This window comes from Numida meleagris, chromosome 7 (genome assembly GCF_002078875.1).
Source record: "Numida meleagris isolate 19003 breed g44 Domestic line chromosome 7, NumMel1.0, whole genome shotgun sequence".
NCBI lineage: Eukaryota > Metazoa > Chordata > Aves > Galliformes > Numididae > Numida > Numida meleagris.
The window spans coordinates 21,033,477-21,056,463 of NC_034415.1; the positions used below are offsets into that span (position 1 = coordinate 21,033,477).

Genomic DNA, 22,987 nt, shown 5'->3' on the forward strand with positions numbered 1-22,987 from the left:
CGTTTCTGAGTCCATCAGGGCAGTTACCCAAAGTGCTTTTATTCAGTTCAGTCAGACTACAGGGGAGAAAATTCTAGACAGGATCGGGGATTAAGAACAGTAGTGCCCAATCTCTGCATCTTTGTTGGATTAAACAACAGTAATATTCAGATTAAACAGCCGTCGTGGACATCTAGATACTGGATACATACTTTCCATTGAAAGAACTCCACTAGAACGTGTCCCTGCTCTACAGATAAACCTAGGGCAGCTACAGACCGACATGCCCTCCGAAATCCACTGCTTGCTCATATGTAAGAGAATTCAGGAGACTGAGGATAACTTTAAAAATAAGAAGCAAACCAAACTCATCGATACAAAAATATCTCATACAAGCCCAGCAATACATAGAGAAATGAGTTCAAAAGACAGGTAGATGCTTATTTCATTGTACTGGCTATTGTTGGAGAGGGAAGAGCTTAAGTAAGAATACTAAGTCTGCCTTAGAACTTTTCCTGATGTTTTAGGCGCCATTCCAAAAATGTACTTGAAGTTTTCTACTCTTGCTTTTTGATTCAAGACAGAGGCAAAGCATTTCATCTATCCCTTCTGTAACATATTATACACAACACATCCTCTCTTCTGCTGCTTTGCATGCAGCGTTTATGAAATATTCCTTTTAGATAACTGCATTACATAGAGAAAAGTAGAAATATTTTTCCTTTCTGTTAAAGTACCGCTCGATACAAGAGAAATGATATTAAAAGACAAAAGCCATCCTTCTACCTACTGGCTCAAAGTCAATCACAATTTCACAAAAAGGAAAGTTTGACAAGAGAAAAATGCACTATAAAATTGTATAGTCTTTCCAGGGTGCCAGATTTGTCTGAAAGTAGCTGAAAGAAAAATCTCCTTGAAAGTTCACAGAATAAGTAGCGTGCACATTATGTTTTGTGTGTGTATGCACAGAAAAGCAGATTTAATCAATGAGTCAATCTGCCTGCACGCTCTCTGCCAAACACAGCAATATCTCCAAGTGCTCCCATGAGAGTGCTTAAGACATAAGTTAAGGCTTTCTGCACACAGGAGGTTTTAAATGAAGTCCCTAAAGTACAGATTAAATAAAGAAGTATTTTTCATGAAAACGGTAGTGATATTAAAAACTGAAATTCTATCTCAAAATTGAAGATGTACTAATTTAAGAGACAGCACAGGGGATGGATAATCTGTGTTAGCACACCACTTCTCAAAATAAGGAAAACACACCTGTAAGACATTACCAGAATGTAAAGGCATCAGTACCAGAATGAGAAGGCATCAGGTCTCAGAGCCTGGAGCCCTACAGCTCCCAGCCTAGGAGACAACAACAGCCTCCTCGAGCTCTTTCCAGCTCCATTTTCTTCTTTTGACTTAGGCAAAAACTCATGACTGCAGTGCGACATCAGCATTCAGAGAAGCATCGAAGTGCACAAAAACACTTAGAAGCATACACCAGACCTGGTAGCAGATCTAACCCAAGCCTTGAAAAGCACTGCACTTAAATGGGACGCTAGCTAATAAGGGAGTGAAGAAATGTTCTAAACCTCTGGCTCCCTGAGTCCCAGCTATTAGTCTTACCATGTATCAGCCACCCCATATTAATGTGACTACAGTAAACATTACATGGCGCAAACCAGAACCCCAGCTCACCTTTCTACTCCTGCTCTTACCATCTGATTTGAGGTAAGATGTGATAAGCCAGGCTGCCAGAAGGCAGCAGCATCTCACACTCACAGGAAGCAGAAGCGTCAAGCCAAGATAGAAAAGCATTTTAGTCCTCCAGTCTGCACGCAAGAATGAGATGGAGATAGGAGATGATGCAGTTGACAGCAGAAACAGCACTGAGCACTAATGAACACCACTAGTCTGCTTTTGCTCCCGAAACGTCCCTAATCTGATCCTTGGGGTAAACAAAGAACAAGAAAAGCAGCTCTTTCTTATGATCACCAAGACAGCAACTGAATAAAACAATACTACACTACAGTTAACATCTACTCTGTCTCTGGAATCACATTTGCTAATAGAAATAGGAAGCAAGAGAGAGGGAGACAAAAGATCACAATCCCCTTTTTACCACTCAATGCAGCTGCAAGAGCTTCTATTCCAAAACATCCCTAACAAAGAGGTTCCATTTCTGCCAAAATAAACCCTTTAGTGGAGGCTAGTTTCTTACTTTTCCTAATGAATTTTCCATCAAGATTTTTTTTTAAATAGATATTTTAATATATGTATATATTTGACCACTGGAATCTTTGCGATGTTACCAGAGAGATTACATCCTCACTCAAAACTTGGTAAATGAAAACTACACTCTTCAGTGTCTTCTGATTAAGATGGATATCTACATGGCTTGCCAAATGCAAAATTTGAGCACAGAAACATTGAAATGAGAGTGGGGACATTTAAAATTAGCCTTACAATTCCATGCCAAGCAACACAAATTATTTTTCAAGCCTAAAAAAAACAAACTGCAACTTCACCACATATTAGAAACAGAGAAACTGGAACACCTTGACACAACTCCATGCACAAAAGTGTCTAGGGTCACTAAGGTAAAACACAAACCTATCTGTAAGTAATCTCTTCAGTGTTAAGGGCTGGAAGAAAGTCAGACTAATCCAGACTCCAGACTGGTGGTTGCAGGTTGGAATAAAAACCTTAAAAGGCTTCTCTAAGTGTGAAAATGAGTTGATATGGACAGCAGAGAAGCAAAAGTAGTCTCAAATAATCAACAATATTAATTGCTCACGTTAGTGCAATTAATGGTAACGAGACAGGAATCTTTGCAGTAACATCTTGAAATTAACTGCAGACACACTGGAATGGATAGCTCGTAAAAAGATGTGATACATTCTGGAGCACCAGTAAAGAAGATCTGAAATTCATTTATTTTGAACTATCCAATGGCTAATAATGACCCTTGGGTGCCAGATATGCTAGGAAGTGCATCTCCAAACAAATCAGAGGAAAAGCAGTATACCTTAAGATGTTTGGATGTGAGAGTCTATTCATAAGTTGAACCTCTTTCAGCATGTTCGCTCTGTTGCTGTTCAGCGTGTTCATCTTCAAAGCCATTACCTGGTCTGAAGTTCTGTGTCTTACCTACAGGATACAAGCAGAAAGCAGTAAGGACATGCCCTAGCAACATGAAACATAAGGATGAAAAACCAGTAATGCTGTAGAACAACTTAAATACACTTTATGACAATTGACTTGATGCACACTCTGATTTCTCTAGTCTTTATCACACGATTACTTTCAATAGGCGCAGCATCCAAATGTAGAAAGGTATTTTACCCTTCCCATGCAACTGATGACAAGGTTTGAGAAGCTGAAAAGAATGATCAACTTGTCAGTACACGCAAAAGCAGTCACTTACTTGCTCAGGGAGAGAAAGCTTCCTACTCCAAGTCCTAGAAACTCAACTTCTTTCCACTCATCCCTCTTCCTTTCCCAGGGTAGTGGCTGGTTTTAAGGATCCATGGAATGTGTTACAAGAGGCCCTGCCTTATACATCTACAGGGCAGATTTCACAGGCAGTCAAAGTTTACTTTTTGACTAGAGGCACAAGCCTGATTCTATACCCAATACAGAGAAAGCATTTGTCCCAACCCACATTGCAAAGCAAAAAGTCACAAAAAGAACAACTGAACTCGAGATAAGCAGAAGTAAGAAGAAAGTTGGGTATGTTTTTTTGGCATGCTCGCTAGTATGCCCAAGGCACCAGGTGATACCAATTTTCAGGTTTCATTTGCCCACTATCTACAAGAACAAGAGGAGCATTTCACCTAAACAAGAAGCACCATGAATTCAGCGCAGGGATGCACTGGAGGGAAAGGGTGTCACGTTTTAGACGTGCGTCTATCTTAATGCTTGAGACACCTGCCTATTCCCCATCCTAGCGTGAGGTATAGGGCAGCACTGGAAGCACTGCAGCTCAGAGTGGCCAACAACAGCACTGGACTGAGCAAGTTGAAAAATAGCTCTCAGGCATTTTCTCCTGCTCCTCCCCTGCCCATGCACAAGCTTCTCAATTGGCTAACCCACAGTCACACAGTAACCCCAGAGTAAAAAGGATCAGAGAAAGGAGATGGAGAAGGATGTAGAAACCACCAGCAATAGCAGAAGCTAGCAGTAAGTTGATGAGCTGAGACTTCTCTTTTCAGTGGCAATATTGGCTTTAAAAAAAAAAAAAACTGGTCAAACGACAGGTTTAGTGTTATAACAAGATAATCCAGTAGCTCCATGTTTAACCTGTTTTGCCTGTTTGGCATGCTTATTATTTTTAAGTGGGATGATTGCATGTTAAGTTGATGAGGTTTACTGTTACTTGCCAGGTTTCCTGTGTCTATCGTCTACTTTCATTAATTCTTAATTTAGGCAGCTTTTGCATACCTAGCCAATTTGAATGAACAAGCTGAGATGGACAAGTCAATTTCCATACACATATATTTTTAAATATGTATTTTATTTAGATTTCAGTTTTATTTGCATCAGCTCTTTGGCTGGGGAATCAAAATTAAGGAAAGCTTTCATAGATTTAAGGGAGATTTGTTCTTCCGATGCAAATTAAGAATAAAGACAATTTAGAAGCTTTCCATCTACACATAACAGCACAATAAACACTTTCTCTGGGAGAAGGGTTAGGAATCCTGTGTGTAGTGGAGGAGTAATTTGGGGTTTACAAGGAACGCCAAAGAATTTGAAGCTTAACTCCTACAGGCAAAGAATGACTCTCAACAGAAATTCCTCAGAAATAAGCTTTCCACTAACACAGAAGCTTCAAGGTCTGCCAGCAGGGAATGAACAGAGGTAGAAGGGGAGCAGAAACTTGGATGAAATATGGTCTTGAGCAGTATTTGCCTTTGCATTAACTCTGCTAGCTACTTCTTGGCCATTTATCTAATTCACTTAGTTCCGTGCCAAAATTTCAAGTTCGATTGCCTCAGCTCTCAGGTAAAAGTAGAGCCTACCATAGAACCTTCTTCCTTGTTCTTTGCCTTTTCCTTGTTCTGGCCTCTATTCTTGAGCTATGTAAACTTCTGAAGGTGTTTTTGAAGTTTTTGAAGCAATTGTCCTGTGTGCTTCCTGGATTTTCAGGTCTGACAGGCAAAAGGAAGTGGTTAGCAACTACTTCTCCAAGGTTAGGCTGCCCACAGTACTAACTCCATAAACAGAGAAAAAAGAGCATCTTTTGCAAAGAATATTTTTCATCCTCCATTTCAGAATATTCCTGGAGTCTTTTTGGTTTTGATAGGCTGCAGTGGGTTCTGTGGTGAGCTCTGGGGGCTTTTTGTTTTGTAAAATCCATTTGATCACGCTTGGAAATAGCTCAATTTCTAGCATCTGAGTGTGTTAACAGGTCTCTGAAAGGCACCTGGCACTACGTTGCTTTCTGTTTCAATTAAGGCAACACTGTAAGCTAACATCAGTCATTTTATTTGAACTTCTGTTTACTGTTCTGATGTCGGAGCACATATTCCCCCTGAATGTGACAGAATAGCAAACTACCATATCAAACCAAAGGAGAGGTGGGAGAACAGGGACTTCCTCTCACACTAGGTACCCTTCGAGTGAGGAGGGAGCAGCAGACCCAAAGCCTGAAAGGCATCTTCTCAAGAGGCCGACAGCCAACACTGAGAATAAAAATCAGATACTAGCTTATATATCACAGAACACAATACCAATCACTTAGAGTATACATAAAACTAATTGTGGTGTCTCCTCTGAAGCATTGTTGACAAACAGCATTTCCACAGCAAGAATGGACTGCCAAGAGGGAACAGGCAGGTCCCGTTTTTAAGGTCTCAGTCAAGCTCCAGATCATCTGAGCTGTCAGCTCTTCTTTACAGCAGCAGCTATCAGTTACACTACCTTGTGCACCTACTTATCTGTCAGTCATAGCCTAAACTGAATTGGGGTCTATGCTGGTATTCCTTGTCAAAACTCTGCCAAACCATTTCTAAACCTTCATCTCATTTCAGGCCTCTGACGTGCACATAACACAACAGCTCCAGAAGCTAACCGAGTAGATTTTAGAAATATTATTGATCAAAAGTACTATTTGCTTATAGGCCGTTTTGCCCCAGCACATGCCTATATGCTCAACATATAAACAAGGATCTCTAGCAGATGGCTGTAAACCTATCAAAGCTGTTGACGTTATTATTAATTAGAGTTCTTTGCATATGAGATCAAGTAACCTTTCAGTGATGTCTGGATGATCGTGTCTGTGCTTGGAAATATTTTGACAATCCTACAGCTGCCTTCCCATGCTGCTTTGCACACTCTTCTGACTCTCAGTCTGCTTACCTATGTGTCTCTAACTCAGAGGTCACAGTAACCAGATAGTGCCTCCCTGTTTTATTGCTGGCAAGCAGTTAAAGTGTCCCTTTGCACTCTGATTCTTCTAGGATCAAAGTACTTTGTAAGTACTTTGACCTGGCTATAGCTAGCTGCATGGCCTGCCTGGCCTGGGTTTTCAGACCACGTTCTGTTCCCAGACCTTCTTACCTCCTTCCGAAAATAAGAGGTATGCAGAGAAGTCATGGAACCAGGCACAGAAACATTAACGTGTTTGAAAGAAAACTTGTAACAGTGATTGAGCAGGGCTCACATTCAGAATAACTAGTCAATACATAAACACTGTACCCAGTTCATACAAGAAATAGCCAGCAAAAATTGGTCCATTGTATTTTCATTGTTTCCAGCCATGTAACATTGATTTGGAAGTACTTCATCAGGGTTACCTTCCAAAACTGTGTTGGGTTAGGGTCAGCTGCACTTTGTTCAAGTCTCACTGTCAAGCCACCAAGTCACTACGCTCACATGGACATACATTCATACCTTGGGGACGAATATCTTAAGAGAATGCATAAACTCTGATTGAGGAAAGCTCCCTTTAATTAAGGAGACAAACCTGTCCCTTAGGTTGTAACTCCAGTTCTACAAACTGTGCACCTCAAATGTTTTTCTAAGCACTGAAGAGTGCCCCATAGTTAGATGCACATATCCTTAGCAGTGATGCTGGTATCACATCAAAAGCACCACGTCACTAGGAAAATTAGTAGTGACAAATGGAAGCTTAAAGAAATACATCAATGCAGATAACATTAAGCTTCTGTGTTGATGCTAAGGAGCGAGACTGAGTTGGGGTTGCTTTCAGAGCAGTAGTGTATATAATGTCACTACACTCACTTGTAGCAAGAGAGAAACATGCCAAGTATAACAAAGCCTTGCCAAACAAAACTAGTCAACATGTGTTACAAGAGCTCACACACAGGTTCAGAAGATATACGGGAAATGTTTCACCCCAAAAAATCAATGCATTTTAAAAGCTTGACAGCAATTGTGATACACTAATTTCTGTTGCATTAAAAGAAAAAAAAAACACAGTGAGAAATACACAGAAAATGTTGCAGCTTTTACCATCTTCTCTTTAGTGCAAAGGCGTGGTACTGGTCATTAAACAAAGATCCAGCTTTGATAACTTCAGTAACTTCTAACGTCCCCAATTCAGCAAAGTAACGCGTTCAGTTACTATAGCATATTCCACACCTACAGCCAGTCTCCAAAGTTTTGCCAAAAGCAAACTTATAATTAGTAAGCAGTACAGTTGTTACTTTATAAACCCATTTGTGTGTGCCAAAAAAACCTCATTTTTCTTTTGTATTTTTTTTTCTTCATTGCCCACTGTAATGTGGAACCAGGGCGCGGAATACAGCGTCCATTTATTTTAAACAAACCATTTGCCGATAGGAATCTGCACAGAGCTCTGCCACCAACTTGATCTCAATCAAATCAAAGGCAAAAAGAGACCATAGTCTTATTTTGAGAGAAAGCACAAATGAATCAGAGCACTATTGTTCCACCGCTTGACATCAGATATAAACAGGCACAGCCAGGGTGGGGAAGTTGACTTCTTTTGTTGCCAGTTCAGAAGAATGTAACCATATAAAATTCCTTTTGCAATACAGAAGGCTCAAAGGTGGACCCACAATTTAAATGCTGGGTAACAAAATATTTTATTTTATTTTTTTGTTATGCCACAACATGAGGGTATAGCTCAGATACGTACTTCATACCCAAATACAAAGTCACAGAAAAGAAAGAGAGATATTGAGCTAGAATTACAAAACTGAGCACTTACTCTTCGTTTTTATGGCGAGCTGTCCCATTAGCTCATTGAGTAGCCCTGAGCATGCTCCTTCAATTCCATGCATCTGTTCTCTCTAAGTCTATCAAATGGAGGTGATAACACTATTTATCAGCCATGGAAATTCGACATCTGCAAATGACTACTGCATCACCCAAAGATAATACATAATGCAGTACTGTACCTGTGTGTCCTTATTTTCCTTTTAATATTTACAGTTAAATATTTCCAGTGTTACCATGTTTTTATCCTGTGTGAAAGATTATGATACTTTTTGTCTGCAGATGCTTTAAGCAAAAACACTTCAGGTTGACTCTTCCTATCATGCAGTTGCATCGTCAGTCTTTTACCAATATACTAACAGTTTGGTACTGAGCATGCAACCCCACCCCGTACCAATGATGTCATTATAACTATTCACCACACAGACATGATGGTTTTGTTTTTAAGATCTGTATGTGAGCCTTGAGAGATTTGTTTTGGTCAGAAACAATTTCCTTAAGTTTCCTTCATAAATCCGTCAAATAAATGTCAGTCATGCATGAGTGAGGAAATCAGTCTCCCCTTCCTGCGGAGCCCATGCGGTCTGCTATGGGTCAGTTAAGAAAGCAACACTTCTCCATCTTGATTTCTCAAAGGAAAGTTTCACAGCTCTGTCCTCTCCTCAACCCTTAATCTCTTGCAGTAAAAGCAGCAACCAGAAGGTGCCAAAGCACTGCAGTGCCACCACAGCCCCCAGCAGAGGAAGCTCAAGAAGGCAGTCTCTCCAGTTTGGACGTGGCCTCAGAACCCACTGGAAGCAAGACATTTTGGATGCTCCTCATGCAGAAGTCAGAACAACTGGAGCAGCAGGCTAACCATACCACACAGGCGTTGGACTTCCTTTCCTTAACTCCAGTGGCTATTCAGGAGCTGCGAAGAAGCATTCCCCACCGATCTGAGACTGTGAATAATATACCTGTCCTGTTGTTGCCATGAATAATAATTTGCATTTCTCATTTTTAAATTTCAAATTACTCAGTAGCACACGCACATGTGCTACCACCACAACCTCCTGACAAAAGTAGTGACAATCATCACTGAAATACATTTAGCTCCACCCCACCCCGTGCCAGGAAAATAAGTGTTCAGAGAGGTGTGCCACGAAGATCTTAAGGGATGTATTCTGTTCTCTAGGCTCAGCCATGTTAATGCTGGATACGTGCCAATACCGTTATTTGAAGAACAGTAAATCAGCACCTGTCGCTCAGTATCAGCAATGAATGAGCTTACACAAATGTGCATGTTTGCCAGCTGGCAAAACAGAAAGTCCTGGAGCTGCCAACCCTGCACATCTCTATCCAGAACAGAAAACTAAGCAGACCTTTTAACTGCGCTTGAGAAATTATTATGGAAAATGAGACAGAAAAACCACAGACATTTTTGTGCCAAGGGAATCTTGCCACCTGCTTTGCCCCTGGGAAACTGCACAACGATACCCAGATAGGCACAACTTCTCTTCCAGAAGAGAAGAATGGGCCCAAAGGACTTAGAACAACAGAAGTCACTGTACTGAACATAAAATCCAGCCAGAAGTTACCTGTTATTTCAAGGTCCCACTTGTCACAGTATTAGAGTGCTTCTCTTACTGCTGACAGCATTTGCAAGCATCCTCACTGACCGAGGACTGCCTACCTCAGACATTTAACATACCAGCTGCTCAATGACAGTCAGAAGAGGCCAAGTTTCTAAACAACTGATAAGTACACTTCAAAATGGAAAATTTTACATTAATTTACATTATCTTTTTTTTTTCTGATGGAGTATTCTTGCAATATTTCATCGTCAATTTATTCCACTCGTATTTGTTCTGGCTTCTTATTAAAGAAGCGAGTCTTTTATCTTCAGAGTACAATGACAGTTCTGCAATATTTTTCAGTGATATTTCTCTTCAGTAGAGAAGCTAGCTGACCAAACCAGATGAAATGAAATGCGGGGTAAGCAAAACTCTTTTTACCTTGTTTGTTAATTTTCGATCTTACTTACAGTGATGCCAAGCAAGACTGTAGGTAGCAATATTACAGAAATACAATTTCTGGATTTTTTTTTCTTTATATTTTTCAACACCACTACAACAGAAGATCTACTACCTGGTGACAGATGTTAATTCAGTCCCAGAGTTTCCACAACTGACGCTATATGGTGATTATTCCACACATATCTAGCCAGAAAATAAATCAAAGCAGGACTTATGTCAGATAAGTCAAATACGAATTAGTTCTCCATTCTACTCTGTCTTTCAAAGCAATCTCAATTCCAAAAGATACGAGAGCATAAGTGCCTTGCAAGTGTGGCAGGTAATTCTGAATTTAATGATACTCACATCCGAGCAGGAATGAAAGCTCATGAGCATTTTGCCCGTTTTATAATCCTTAGGGAATAATTACACTGAAGAGGTTTTTAAGTCGTATATTAATGATCCATCAGAGTAAGGCCTATGTGCTAAAAGCATTGCCTAATTGAGTGAGGAGGACTAGGATGACAGCATCTTGGCACCTAAATAATCAAAAAGTCACTAAGAAGAAAAGACAACTGATTGTCTGAGGGGTTGCCATACAAGGCATCTTGGCAGTTGCTAAAAGGTTTCCAAGAGGCTGATACACACAGCACAAGACAAGTAATCCTGCTTAGTATTTATGCCTCATCTCTGTTCCAGAATGGTGCCTCTTCCTATTCCTGACCGATATCAGAGTAAAGAGACTGATTAGAGCCACTTAACTGATATAATTCAAGGGCTTGGGGTTTTCAAGTTACTCTAGCCATCTTGGCCAGTTCATGTAATACAGAGCGACTGTATTCCAAGCTAACAATTAATGGTCTTTTTTAAACACTATAGCTTTACATAAGGGGCCTTAAGCCCCATACTTTTTGCTTCTGTCATCTTCAATGAGGTGAAAGTAGTTGTCAAAAAGGGAAGATTTTAAGCTTAATTTCCCTTGAAAAAAAAGTAGTAAGACCGCAATGCATGCGTGGACAAGATCCGCTGCCTGTCACAGCATCACGTCACCCTGGGAGAAAGGCAGCCCTGCAATGTCTCTATTCGACAGTAACAGAGGGAAAGAATAAATTTAGAAGTGGAACAACACATCACACTTGGCTGAAGGAAGACACTCACTGCTCAAATGGATGTCACTTAAAAACTTACTAGGTATAATCCCCATGCCTACAAAACTAAGGGTAAGATCTGTGTAACCAATAGGTTGAATTTCCTACTCACCACTCTACTTACTCACTCCCTAATCCACTTGGACTGCTGGCAATAAACAGAACCTGATATAATAACACCAACCTCAAGGAGAAAAAGTAGTCACACTCCTTTTCATCTAAACTGGCATTCCCTTCTCTACATACTCATTTATAAAACGATTCCAATAGCTCCTTTTCTCCTTCCACACATTCACAGTCCTGGAAAAAGGCTTCTGTTGACATGATAAACCATTAAATGCCACAGGAAAACTGAGCCCTCTGTCAGTAAGGGGTTGCTTTTAGAGCCAATAAGCAAATAGACATGACCAGCTGTAGAAACAACCGAAACTGGAAAGTTCTAGCTATAAAAGCACAGTTTAATAATAAATAATAATAAAAAGAAAATCACAGCCTGGCTACATCAAAGGAGGCTCCAGAATCTCCAGTAATGGAAGTTTTAAGGACAGGCTGAAAATATCTGCCAAAAACAGATCACATATTCTTGAGCCTGGCTGAGCTAAGGAGACTACAGTAGTTCTTATAAATGCAAAGCTGGAAAGGGATGTTATTTTAAAATTTGGTAGTAAGATTTAAGGTCATTGTATAAAATTACAGTAGTATATAGCTGCTGTAAAACATACATAAACACAGACTTCTGTAAGACATCAGACTTCATACCACAATACACTGTAACTAGGTTAAAAACTGACTAGTGAGAGCTTAAGATAGAATTATGCATGACAAAGCAGCATGAAATGGGGAAGTTTCTACTGAGCTTCCAGAGGAACTGAGCTAGGCCTCATGTTAGTCAATGTTCTGTGTTCACTTCCAGCTCACTGATGCCAGTTACCAGGCAGAAAAGCTCGAAGTCTGTAGCATCTGTTCTCATTATTTCTCTACATAGGGAAGGCCACATTGTATCTGAGGAACATCTAAGCCAAAATTAGCACATCCAAATGAAAAGCTTCACTATAAACAAAGACCAAAACAGGAGACAAACATCCAGTGAGCAGTAACATGAAAATGTATTTAGGAATTAAACAAAAAATGCAACATCAATTAATAGTGTGTTACAGTAACAAGTGCTGCTTAATGCAGAAAGAGCATGGCAAAGCAAAAAGAGAGTTTTTACAAGTCATTGTTAAGAACAAAACCAGGACACTGTGAGTTGGGGTGCCTACTTCAAAAACACAAAGATGATGGAGAAGATGATGGAAAGGCTTAAATCTTTATTGAAAAAGTAAGGTAGATACCGGTTACTGCTGAAGTACAGTGATCTTTAGATCATCTAATATCCTTTCCTAGCCTTACCTGCTTGAGAAGCTCATAATGCGTTTATTTTCAAGCATCTAGTAAGATACAGTGGGCAAAGTCTAACATGATCAACAGGACTATCTATTTTCAAGACAGACTTTTTCTGTCTCATAACCCTTGTTTCTGAAGCCGTCCGAGTTACTCTGTCACTCACTCTCTTGCATAGTTCTTACTCTGCATTGTTTATTTTAGATAGCAAGTACTGTCATACTTAGTTCAAAGGCCAAAAGAGGAAAGTGACTACTGCTCAACATCAAGCATTTCTGCAGACTCCTCAAGGCCTGCCAAGTCACAGACAGAGAGATGTTAATCAAGAGAAGTAGTAACAAAGCCATAAGGTACAAAAAGAGACAGCTGTGATTCAACCACTTCATAAAAGTCAGATAGTAGTAGCTCTCTGTTTTACCACAGTCAGAGCTTCCAGAGATCAGGCCCACCAGCATGACAATATGCCTTTACAGATACAGCACCAGAAGTGATACAAAATATAAGTTGTACTAGACATAAGAATACCGCACGGGATTTTCCCTCACCCCCTGCCAAGTTTCTCATAGCACACCTCTTGGCTTCGACAAAATCAAATGCACAATTTAAAGCAGCCAGGATTGTGACCCCATCAACCTGAGTTCTGTCTCCAGCTGTGCCTCAACATTCACGTCAGAACACGTTCTCTGACAAAACCAGGTTCTGTTTCTCCCTGTTCTATGCCAACTCCCCAGCTAGGGGATAGGGGAGCTTTGAGCAGTTGAGCTCATCACCACAACAGCAGTGAGGTGGCCCCGCACTACAGAGCAAGGGAAACAAATTATTTTCCTTCTGTTGAATCATCTTGTGATGCTTCTCTTCTAACAGTCAAGACCTCCAAATTCCCAGTGGCTGCATCTGTACACACAAACTTCCCAACGTATAAATACAATGTTGAACTTGCACAATTCTACACTGGATCTATCCTCCTTGTTTTCATCTATACACAAATAACAAACAGCAAAAAAGTCCTCTTGTAAAGCTTAAAGTGTCCAAGTATTTCCAGGCTCTCTCAGAAGTCCAGCTACAGAACACAGTGCTACCAAGAAGCCCTCAATAAATTTTTTTAGGAACTTGAACGTTTAGTACCAGCTTTGAACCAGATTTATTTGAATAGAGGAGGATCGTGGACTACAGCATGACTTCTGTTCCATCATATTTATTTTGAAATGTATAGTATCTGCCTCCTAATACAGTCTCACTATGATGCTTATCTCCCCCACAATTACTTCTACTTCCATCCGTTCTTACTGGTCTTCCCAGCTAAGAATTTAAGGGTTCAGGACAATGGCTGATTACCATTCATTTACAAAAAAACCCTTTGTCTAGCTCAACTGAAGAGCAAATCTCAGTGTTCTGCACTTGCAATTGAAAATTACAACAGGAACTCATCAGTCAGCTGCTTCAAACTACATCGCTGTCGGTTCCATAAAGTCTCATTTTTCAAAACTACTTTCTACAACATCTAGCATTCAAGTGAGTTTGAATTGCTATAATGATGGCAAACAAAAATCAAAATGCTAGCTTAATATTTAATGCTGAATAAACCCAAAAGCTTAATTTATACTAGCGCCCTAGAAATGCGAGAAAACCATTCATAGCACACATGATCATATTATACACACACATCTATGCTATACCACATTCACATTCCTGAATAAGAAAAGACAAGTTCTACCCACTGTGAAAGACTATATTAAAAAAGGAGGCTCCACAGAAAGGATGGAGGGGAACAAATCAGTGAAAACCGCTGCGAGTTATGTAGCGAAACAAAGATCCCAAATCCTCAAAACAGGGCAAGTATTCTTAGATCAGTTGTCTGAGTGAGCCTGATGCATGATATCCACAAAACAACAGGTAAATAGATAACTCAAAAAGGTCTAGAGATACAAGGGTTTGTTTTTTTTTTTTTTAAGATACCTTTTACTAATTTAACAAGAAAGCTTCATTGCTTTTGTAAGTTACTTACGCAGTAAATCTAGAACCATCCTGGATTGTTCCCAAGTTCAAATGTTTACCTGGAAGCCCGCAGATCAGACTGAACTTTTACTGTGTCAAACCAGGAGGCTCTCCTTCCTGGAAGCACATCAAGGTTCTTGAAAGAAATCTGATCAGCTCAGTGAGATTAATGACAGAGGTGGTCACGCTGATAAACTAGTAGAACAGAAACCTGCCTCAATGAGTACGGAACCACATCTAAGACAAGGTCATAATGCATTCTTGCCACTCTGTGCCAAAACTGAAGGGAGATTTCTTTTAAATCGATGTGAAAAAAGTATCAACATTGTTTCCCTGCAGAAGCTCTGTAGCTGTTTCTGGAAAAAAGAGACACTAGATACCCAGACTACAACCACGTCTGCAGTAATGACACTGATTGCAGACTTACAGAAGGGGATGCCCAGCTCAGTTCTACTGAAAGGGGGAATGGCAGGGGAAAGGTCTGTAAAAGTCAGCAGACTTCTTGGTGCACAGGAAGGCAAATCAGGGATCAAGGATTTTTCTCAATCAACAGAAGTTCTCAAACACGTTTACCTCTGTGTGTCACTACTCAATTAAAGCAAGTGCTCTCAAAATAAGATATTCTTAATGAAATCAATAACTACGTATCCTGGAAATTTACATTTGCTTTTAACCACCCTTTGTCCCCACCTACTTCTGTTTCCTGATTATCCTAATTACCATACTTTTCCACTGGGCATGCAATCATCTTGCCTCAGGGTGCTTCTCCAAGATGTTTCTCACCAAGCCATGACAGAATATTATAGTTATTTCACCTAGTATATACGTTCATGCAGCATGTAGCTGTCTGACTGCAACACTTCAATCTGAAGTCCCAACACACAGAACTTTCTGAAGTCCCTTTTCTCTTAATTTTGAAAGAAATAAAAACTTGAGTTAGCGTAGATTAAGTTTCACATGTCTTGCTTTTACACAAGAGGAGAGGTACGTATGGAGATCGGAATGTCTTTTGGGCAGTAAAGTAACATAACATTAATTTCCTAATTCACATATCAGTTCACAGCGGTAAAGCTGGATGAAATGTCTCTTGCCTTAAATTCTTAAAGAAAAGATCACATTAAGTATCATGGAACAGACAGCATATACAGCAAGAGAGTTTTCTGGCATTTCACTGAAATGGACATGATCTGGAGAGGGAGTTCATTTAAAGCCAGGAACTAAGACAAGGAAACAAGTTATCTGTGCAATGCCTGAAAGCCTGAAAGAAACTCAATATCCTATTCCTCTACAGTAGATCTCACCACAAGGGTCTGGACAGCACAGATACTACTAGTGCTTTAAAACTGCCTGTCAATGGCCTTCACCATTTTTTAGATATTCTAACAGCAAGACACTGACAATCTCAGATTTTGTTGCTCATACTACTCACTGCAAATCAATCTCACATTATTTGAGTTAGAGATATGGCATAACAAGAAGTAAAGGGAATAGAGAAGAGCAGCTAACCGCATTGTAACTTCAGTACAATAAATGTTGTCATTTCAAATTCAGAAATCATTCACAGGTCCAACAGAGGCACATCTAGTGTTGGGAAGCAAAAGACTGGCAAAGGAATGAGTACAGTCCCACAGACTTGATAATCAAGCTCAACTAAAGACATCCAGATTTACACATGAGGGAATCAATACGCATTTGAGTTTAATAAGGAGGTTGGAACTAGATGACCTTTAAGGTCCCTTCACGCACAAGCCATTTATGATTCTGTAACACACTATACACTACAGAGAACAAAAGAGAGACCAATGTTTTTGTAGCTTGAACTAATCCTCCCAGATATCCTCTGCACCTCCCCAGGTCACTTGCAGGTGATGCAAAACAGCTGCAAAATGGACAGAGGAAGTATCTGAGAGCTGCAAGTTCTTTATCACTCACTTAGCTAGAGTAATGCAAGTACAAGGACAGTTGACTTCAGTGAAGGAAGTACTTCTGTTAATGCTCTCATACATTGTCAGCACCAAACAGGAAGCAATCAACACGGGGAGAAGAACTAAACACACACCTTGAATACCTCAGAGAAGAAACCAGAGCCAATTTTCTCACACGTGAAGTCATCGAGACGGGTAAGTCTGGAAAAGGCACTTATCAGGGCTCTGTACGAAGAGGTCCAAACTCTTCCTATCTGGGATGTAGTCCCATCTCCTCCAGTGCCACCGTCAAGGTCCTCAGCACGCTCCAAGCGAGGTGGAAATCCTGCTATTGAATTCCGTTTACTTCGGTCCATTTTGAAAACAAGGTTTTCTTTCGCTAAGGGAGGACTTCTCACATCTTAGGTACTTGGCCGTCTTCTCACCTCTCGTTGGGTGCTAAAATGCAAGAAATTGAGATTAACGTTATTATAAACTTATCTAGCAAAGTTTGGTAGGACGCCAACGCAATTTAACCAGTGTAACGGAATAAGGAAAAAGCAGAAGATACTCAAGTAGAGGTTAAAAAAAAAAGAAAGAAAGAAACATCCCAGGCCCCCAACATCATTAGAAAATACAGACAATCTAATGAACTCTTCCCTTGGATTCCTGGAAATACTTTATGTTCTGGCTGCAAATAAATTAATAGGTTTAGAGCTCAGAATTTTAAATGATAACAAAGGACTTTCACCCATCCACTCCCCCTTTTTTTTTTTTTTTAAAGTTGCTAAAGCGAACAACCAAGCAGAAGGAAACCCACAAACTCTTACATTCTATTTTGCTTCAGCAGCAGCTGGTGACCAATGCAGTGCTATTACAAGAACTCGTTTCACATCAGAGGCTGGACAAAGGATCTCTAACTATAAAAAAACAGATCAACTTTCGGTTGCCTTAAGGAAAACTATTAGCTGTCAATAACAGCAGCTGAAGAACCAAACCCTCTGTTTTTCAAAGCTTCCACCTATGCACGTTCCAAGAGCAATTCTTTAACTGGTAAGAACACAAATTTGTACCCACTAAGGATCTAGTCCCCAAATGTATAAACCCATCAGCAATCCTGCAACAAAAACAGTCTTCTTATAAGAAACTGCCAGAACAATTCTCCCCACACACACTTTTTAAAGCTCTATTAATTTCAGCTCAACTAAAAACACAGGAAATAAGATACATTTGCCAAAGTACAAGGGAAAAAAAAACAGCGAGGGAATTTTTTTCTCTGTAAGAGGATGATGAAGTAATCAGGATGACTGGAGCCCATCAAATCCAACTTGGATTGGCAAACCTGACAGGTGGCCTACTTTTTTTTTTTCCCCTCCCTTTAAACCTTAGACTCAGGAGGTTATTCATCTTTCCCACACTTAACTGTTCATTTACAGCAACTCAGTGCAGCACACACAACACCAGAAGGAAGCAGCCTGGGCCATCGCACTTGTATTTTCACAGAGGCACAGAGCAATGCACTCAATGTGAAGAGCATCTCACGAAGAGGCACACACACCAGCAATTCTGAACCCTGAACACACAGCAATTCTGCTATACACGTATCATGTGCCATGCATCTTTCAGAGATGCTCTGTGCCAGCACATCAGAAAGCCCCTGCCTTCAGAAGGAAGCTCTGTTGAGCTGCATGAAATTAATTTAAGGAAAAAGGCAAACTTTCAAGGTGTGTGACAGCATTTATTTTCAGATCTCTTACCACCTAAATGAGTCAGGATGAAGGGTGTGATAAAGAGCCTTACCAGAGCCTGTTTAAAAAAGAAAAGTAATCTATCCAGTCCCACGCTGTGGTATTCCTACAGCATTTTACGTGCAGAGTCCCACATGCGTGAGCTTACTGCACTTTTCAGATGATAGTAGAACGTATCTCATGTTCTGGCGTGGCTGTCTGCCACAGAGAAGATCAGTTTCCAATTTCTGACCTCATATTCTTGCCCCGCGAGCCCTGAAGGTCTGGAAGTGGTACAGAAGCACCATGGGAAGATCAAGCCTCATATCTCCCCAGCTGAGAAGAAATAGCCCCAAGAACCTCCTCAGCTACAGAGAAGATGCCCAGGAATTTCCAAAGCATACTTAAATAATTCCTTTTGATCTGAACGCAGTGAACTAACACTTGGTTACTTTTCAAGGAGATGAAGAATTATCTGCGGAAGGAGGATAGGCAAGAAGCAATGGTGTTAACCATTCAATGTCTGGAACAAGGCACACAAGTACGGCTGGAGACCGATGGAAGTGGGGGAGCAAGCGTTAGCCCCAGCAATGGCCAGTGGGATACCCCAGTACCTCTCCTCCTACCAGGCAGGCCCTGAAGCTTGCAGACACCCCCAGGCCACCCAGTGAAACCACACATCAGCACTGCAGCCCAGCAAGCAGCAAAGCGGGGCCGTGAGCTCCGAGACAAAGCAAATGACTCAGAAACAAAGGAGAGAAGATGACTGATGTTTTCTAGTGAGAGGAAGACACCAAGTTAGGTAAGTGTTATTAAACAGGAAGAAAAGCCTAACTCTGTCTTAAGCATCCAGATACCATTAACAAAAGCTCAGCTCTCAATTTACATCCTTTTGATTGAAATCACATGGTGAACTTTGCAAAACTCTACACAAATCCCACAGTGAAAGAAGAGATTCAAAGTACTTCGCACAGCATAAACCCCCAAAGGTTTTGCCATCTGGATTCTTAAGCAACCCGTTCCTTCATTTCTACCTGCTCAAGTTTGCCTCGTTTCCAGACAGCTACATGAAATCCTTGGGAATTATTAGGATAGAGTTCCATTTGCCTAGCTTCTTGCCCAGGACTGCATACACTGAATTAGAGAAAAATTTCAAGTGGGCACAATTCCAAGAAGGCCTCCTGTCATTTTGGCCAATTACACTAATGATCACATTCTCAGTCAAATCAACCAAGGTCTAATTGACTGTCAAGTCAGTCTGAGGTACTCTAATTTACTGCCTTGTACGATTAATTAAAGTGCACCGAGCAGAATCCAAGGCTGTCCTGCTGCAGGATGAAGCGCAGTGGATGGTTGGGTTTTCTGTTTGTTTTTAATATTGGTTTAGCTTAAAGATTCTTGAGCTGCGCTCAACAACCAGCTAAGAAATGACGTGGAGCACTCTACAAGCACTTCCCCGTAAATTCTCAGCTTCCAGACCACTTCTTCTGACATCCATACCTCAGCAAAAATGCACGCCGCTCTGCCAAGCCAAAGCGTTTTACAAATACAATTCCCAAATCGCACGCCTGCCCTACTCAGCCACATTACAGGACTAAAAAAGCACAATTTTAGGCAGCTTCCTACTCTCCCACTTTTCAAATTATTGGTCTTAAAAATGAACCGAAAACATGAATGTCACATTCAGATCAAAAACCAGTGCATTCACGCAGCGAAGAAACTGAACTGTAGGAACGATTATAGTTACAAACACTATTGGCATTTATTTGGTTAGTTAGGGGGTTGGCTTTCAAAACCAATGTCTGAGCCGGCAAACATTTAAAGATGGAAACCCCACAAAAGCAGATCAAGTTCTGTCCTGCACGCAGGCGCAAAATGAACAAGATACATCCACTTTACACTTGTTGTAGGCACAGAAAGGGGTCAGGCTTCTCAACTTCTGCAGCCCCCCTTTCATGCCTCAAGGTGCAACACAAGATCCCTCCAAAACCACTCCAACTCACTACAAACACTTCGTGTCCCCAGCATCTTCATAATACGTGCATATTTGCACTTAAAAGTCAAACTCAAAGTTTCCTAAAAGATGGCCTTAACAACAACAACAGCCATTTTTAGACACAGAAGACTGTCGCTAGGCATTCGGCCTGGAAAGCAATAAATCTGGTGGATGCGTGTTATTAATTTGAAAAGGTTTTCTGAAGAGCAAGATGCCAAAGCTTTGACATAAGACATTTGCCAAGAGTTAACTATTTAAACTCCTTTCCAATGCAGTTTCAAAACCCAGTGCTACAAAACGGTGGAGGAATTATCCTGGCAAGTGCCACTCGGCAAAATAGCCTGGGGGAAATAAAAAAAAAAGGAAAAAAAGAATTCATTGCAGTAACGTGCAAAATTGCAGAAAAGCTTCAAAGGATTGGAAAGAACAAAATCTCCCAGAGACCAAATTGACTTTGAGGTCATTAACCTAGAGGAGAGCAAAAAAATTGATTTGGAAATGAAACACAAGAAATCAAACTAAATAGGTAAAGAGAAGCATGTGTTACACAACTTTGTTCCTAACTGTTCTTATCCACTTCTCTAACAGAGGAGCAGTATCTGGGTTGGCTGTAACTTGGCTTCCAGTCTTTGGGGAGAAGGCAGCATCAAGCATGCATGGACAGGGCAGCTATGAGTAGCAGAGCTGCGCAACGCTCGGCCCAGCTCACTCAGAAACTGACGCCTTCCTCGCCGCTTTACTCAGGTAAGTCACTGCACTTGAAACCGAAAAGCCCAGCATTTCGCTTTAATTGTATCCCCATGCTGGGAGAAATTCCCAGCTCCAGCAGGTACCTATGCAGCACACAGCTTTGCAGCCGGGCTGATGCTGCTCAGAGGAAACCCGTGCTGGCCCAGGAATGGTTACACAGCCACGGGACCAGCAGCCTGCCGAGCTGCGCCACGGGTTTGTAATGCAAACAAACCTCCGCGAGAGCCCAAGCTGAAACAAACAGTTCACTTATTTTGTGACTGCGGCCAAGTTTGAAAACAGAAAGAGACAAGCCATTAACCTAGTGCAGGGCCTGGGATTCAGGACTAAGGTTGTCGGTTTAAAAACACCCACACAAAGCACAGGTATAAAGGCTGGCACATATTTAGAAGGCAAAAAACACACAAACAAAAAAAACACTTGATCATAGTAAGGAATTGCCAGCACTTTCTCAGGTCCAAATACAATGCAAAATTGAACTTGTACTTGTTTCCTAGCCTGGCTGCAGCCACACCAAGCCCCAGTGCAGGCAGCCTCCGAGCCAGACGCAGAACATCGTTAGTCAGACGATCGCTCAAGTAGATCACATACAATACACAGCTGCTGCTTCAGATGGATAATGTCAATACATTCTGTTTACCCAATAGAGCAGAAAAATTGCAAGATATCCAGAAAACAGCAGCATTCCCTACGCTTCCGCAGAGCTCAGCGAGGATACTGAGGAGCTGCTCCAGCCATCCAGGTGTCAGTGGGCTGGCGCTGCTTAGTTCCTGGGAAAAACAAAGAGAATCGAAACCTTCCTGTCCCAGAGGTACTGGAACATCTCCGCAGCCAGGGAACTCCCCCTCAGCCTCTCCAGCTGCTGTACACCGAGAGCTGACAGCTCTGTCGCTCCGAGGCGCTCTCACTGTGGACGGGAAGCGACTTGCAGTTGTTTCAATGCAGGCACGAGGTAACAGCACAGCAAAGGCAAGGAAAGAGAACAGCAATGATTAAGAATAGAGGAAAATAAAGCAAGCAGGCTCAGTTTCATGCCTGATTGACCATTCATAGTCATACAAGATGGTCAACATTTGAACATTTTCCATCTAAAAGTACCATCTTCACAAATACTTAAAGTACGTTCTATAACCTACCATTGAAATACAGCTAGAACACCAGCCCGTGTCCACAGGCTCAAGTTACTGTGGAACACCCAGTCCTGCGCTTACGTCAGATACCGGCTGTACAAATGGAACAGTAGCACGGTCTCAACTAACTTATTTATGAATCTCTGGAGCGAGAACAGGCACCCAGCTCCGCCGTCGTTACCGTACTGCAGACACTGGAGGCTGGCGGTCTTTACACAATCCCAAGCACCCTGGGTACCATGGGGAAATACAGAACTCAGTTGTGAGCCACAGACCTGGAGCATATGATGTTAGGCTTCAAAAGCAAAGTTATTTCAGCTAACTTGCAGGCTGCTTGCAAGAGCTGTTACGGTTCCCCAGTGCAACCCATGGGACCATCACATAAAAAAAAAAGTGGCCTAGGCACTACCAGAAGTGTGTTAACTTAAGAAAAAGTGACAGGGCCATATGAAAAGAAGCTTACTAACTAAGTCAAAAAGAGGGCTTGGCAGCAGACAACAGATGGAGCCACTGGGATACAGCAGCTGATTATCAGAGGTACTTACTGACAAATGCACTTCAAATGAACGTGTCAGGGTACTAATAAGCAGTAAAATGGCTAAGAATTAATTATGAATATTGACTGGCTTTGATCTTGCCTAGAAGAGCACTTAATTTTGTGCCAGGTTGCAAGATACCATGCTGCAAGGATAAAATAAAAAACTCTGCCACGGTGCAAATGCATGGTTCTTGGCTAGCGTCAGAACACAGAAAGGAAATCTATGATGCAAGGGAACCACAAGCTT

At 41.2% G+C, this 22,987-nt stretch overlaps 1 protein-coding gene across 7 annotated transcripts in view; it reads right to left on the minus strand.

Moving 5' to 3' along the window:
• Nucleotides 1-22,987, minus strand: part of TESK2 (testis-specific kinase 2) — a 70,187-nt gene that overhangs the window by 43,523 nt on the left and 3,677 nt on the right. For 3 of the 7 annotated variants that reach the window (XM_021405581.1, XM_021405580.1, XM_021405582.1), the window contains exons 2-3: nt 16,755-17,058; nt 2,999-3,120 (exon numbers count right to left, since the gene is read on the minus strand). In XM_021405581.1, the coding sequence (XP_021261256.1) occupies nt 2,999-3,120; nt 16,755-16,976 (344 nt within the window). In that variant the 5' untranslated portion in view covers nt 16,977-17,058. Of the gene's footprint in view, nt 1-2,998; nt 3,121-16,754; nt 17,059-17,429; nt 20,602-22,208; nt 22,311-22,987 lie in introns of those variants that run through there. The other 4 variants (XM_021405583.1, XM_021405584.1, XM_021405585.1 and 1 more) reach the window with 4 other exon arrangements.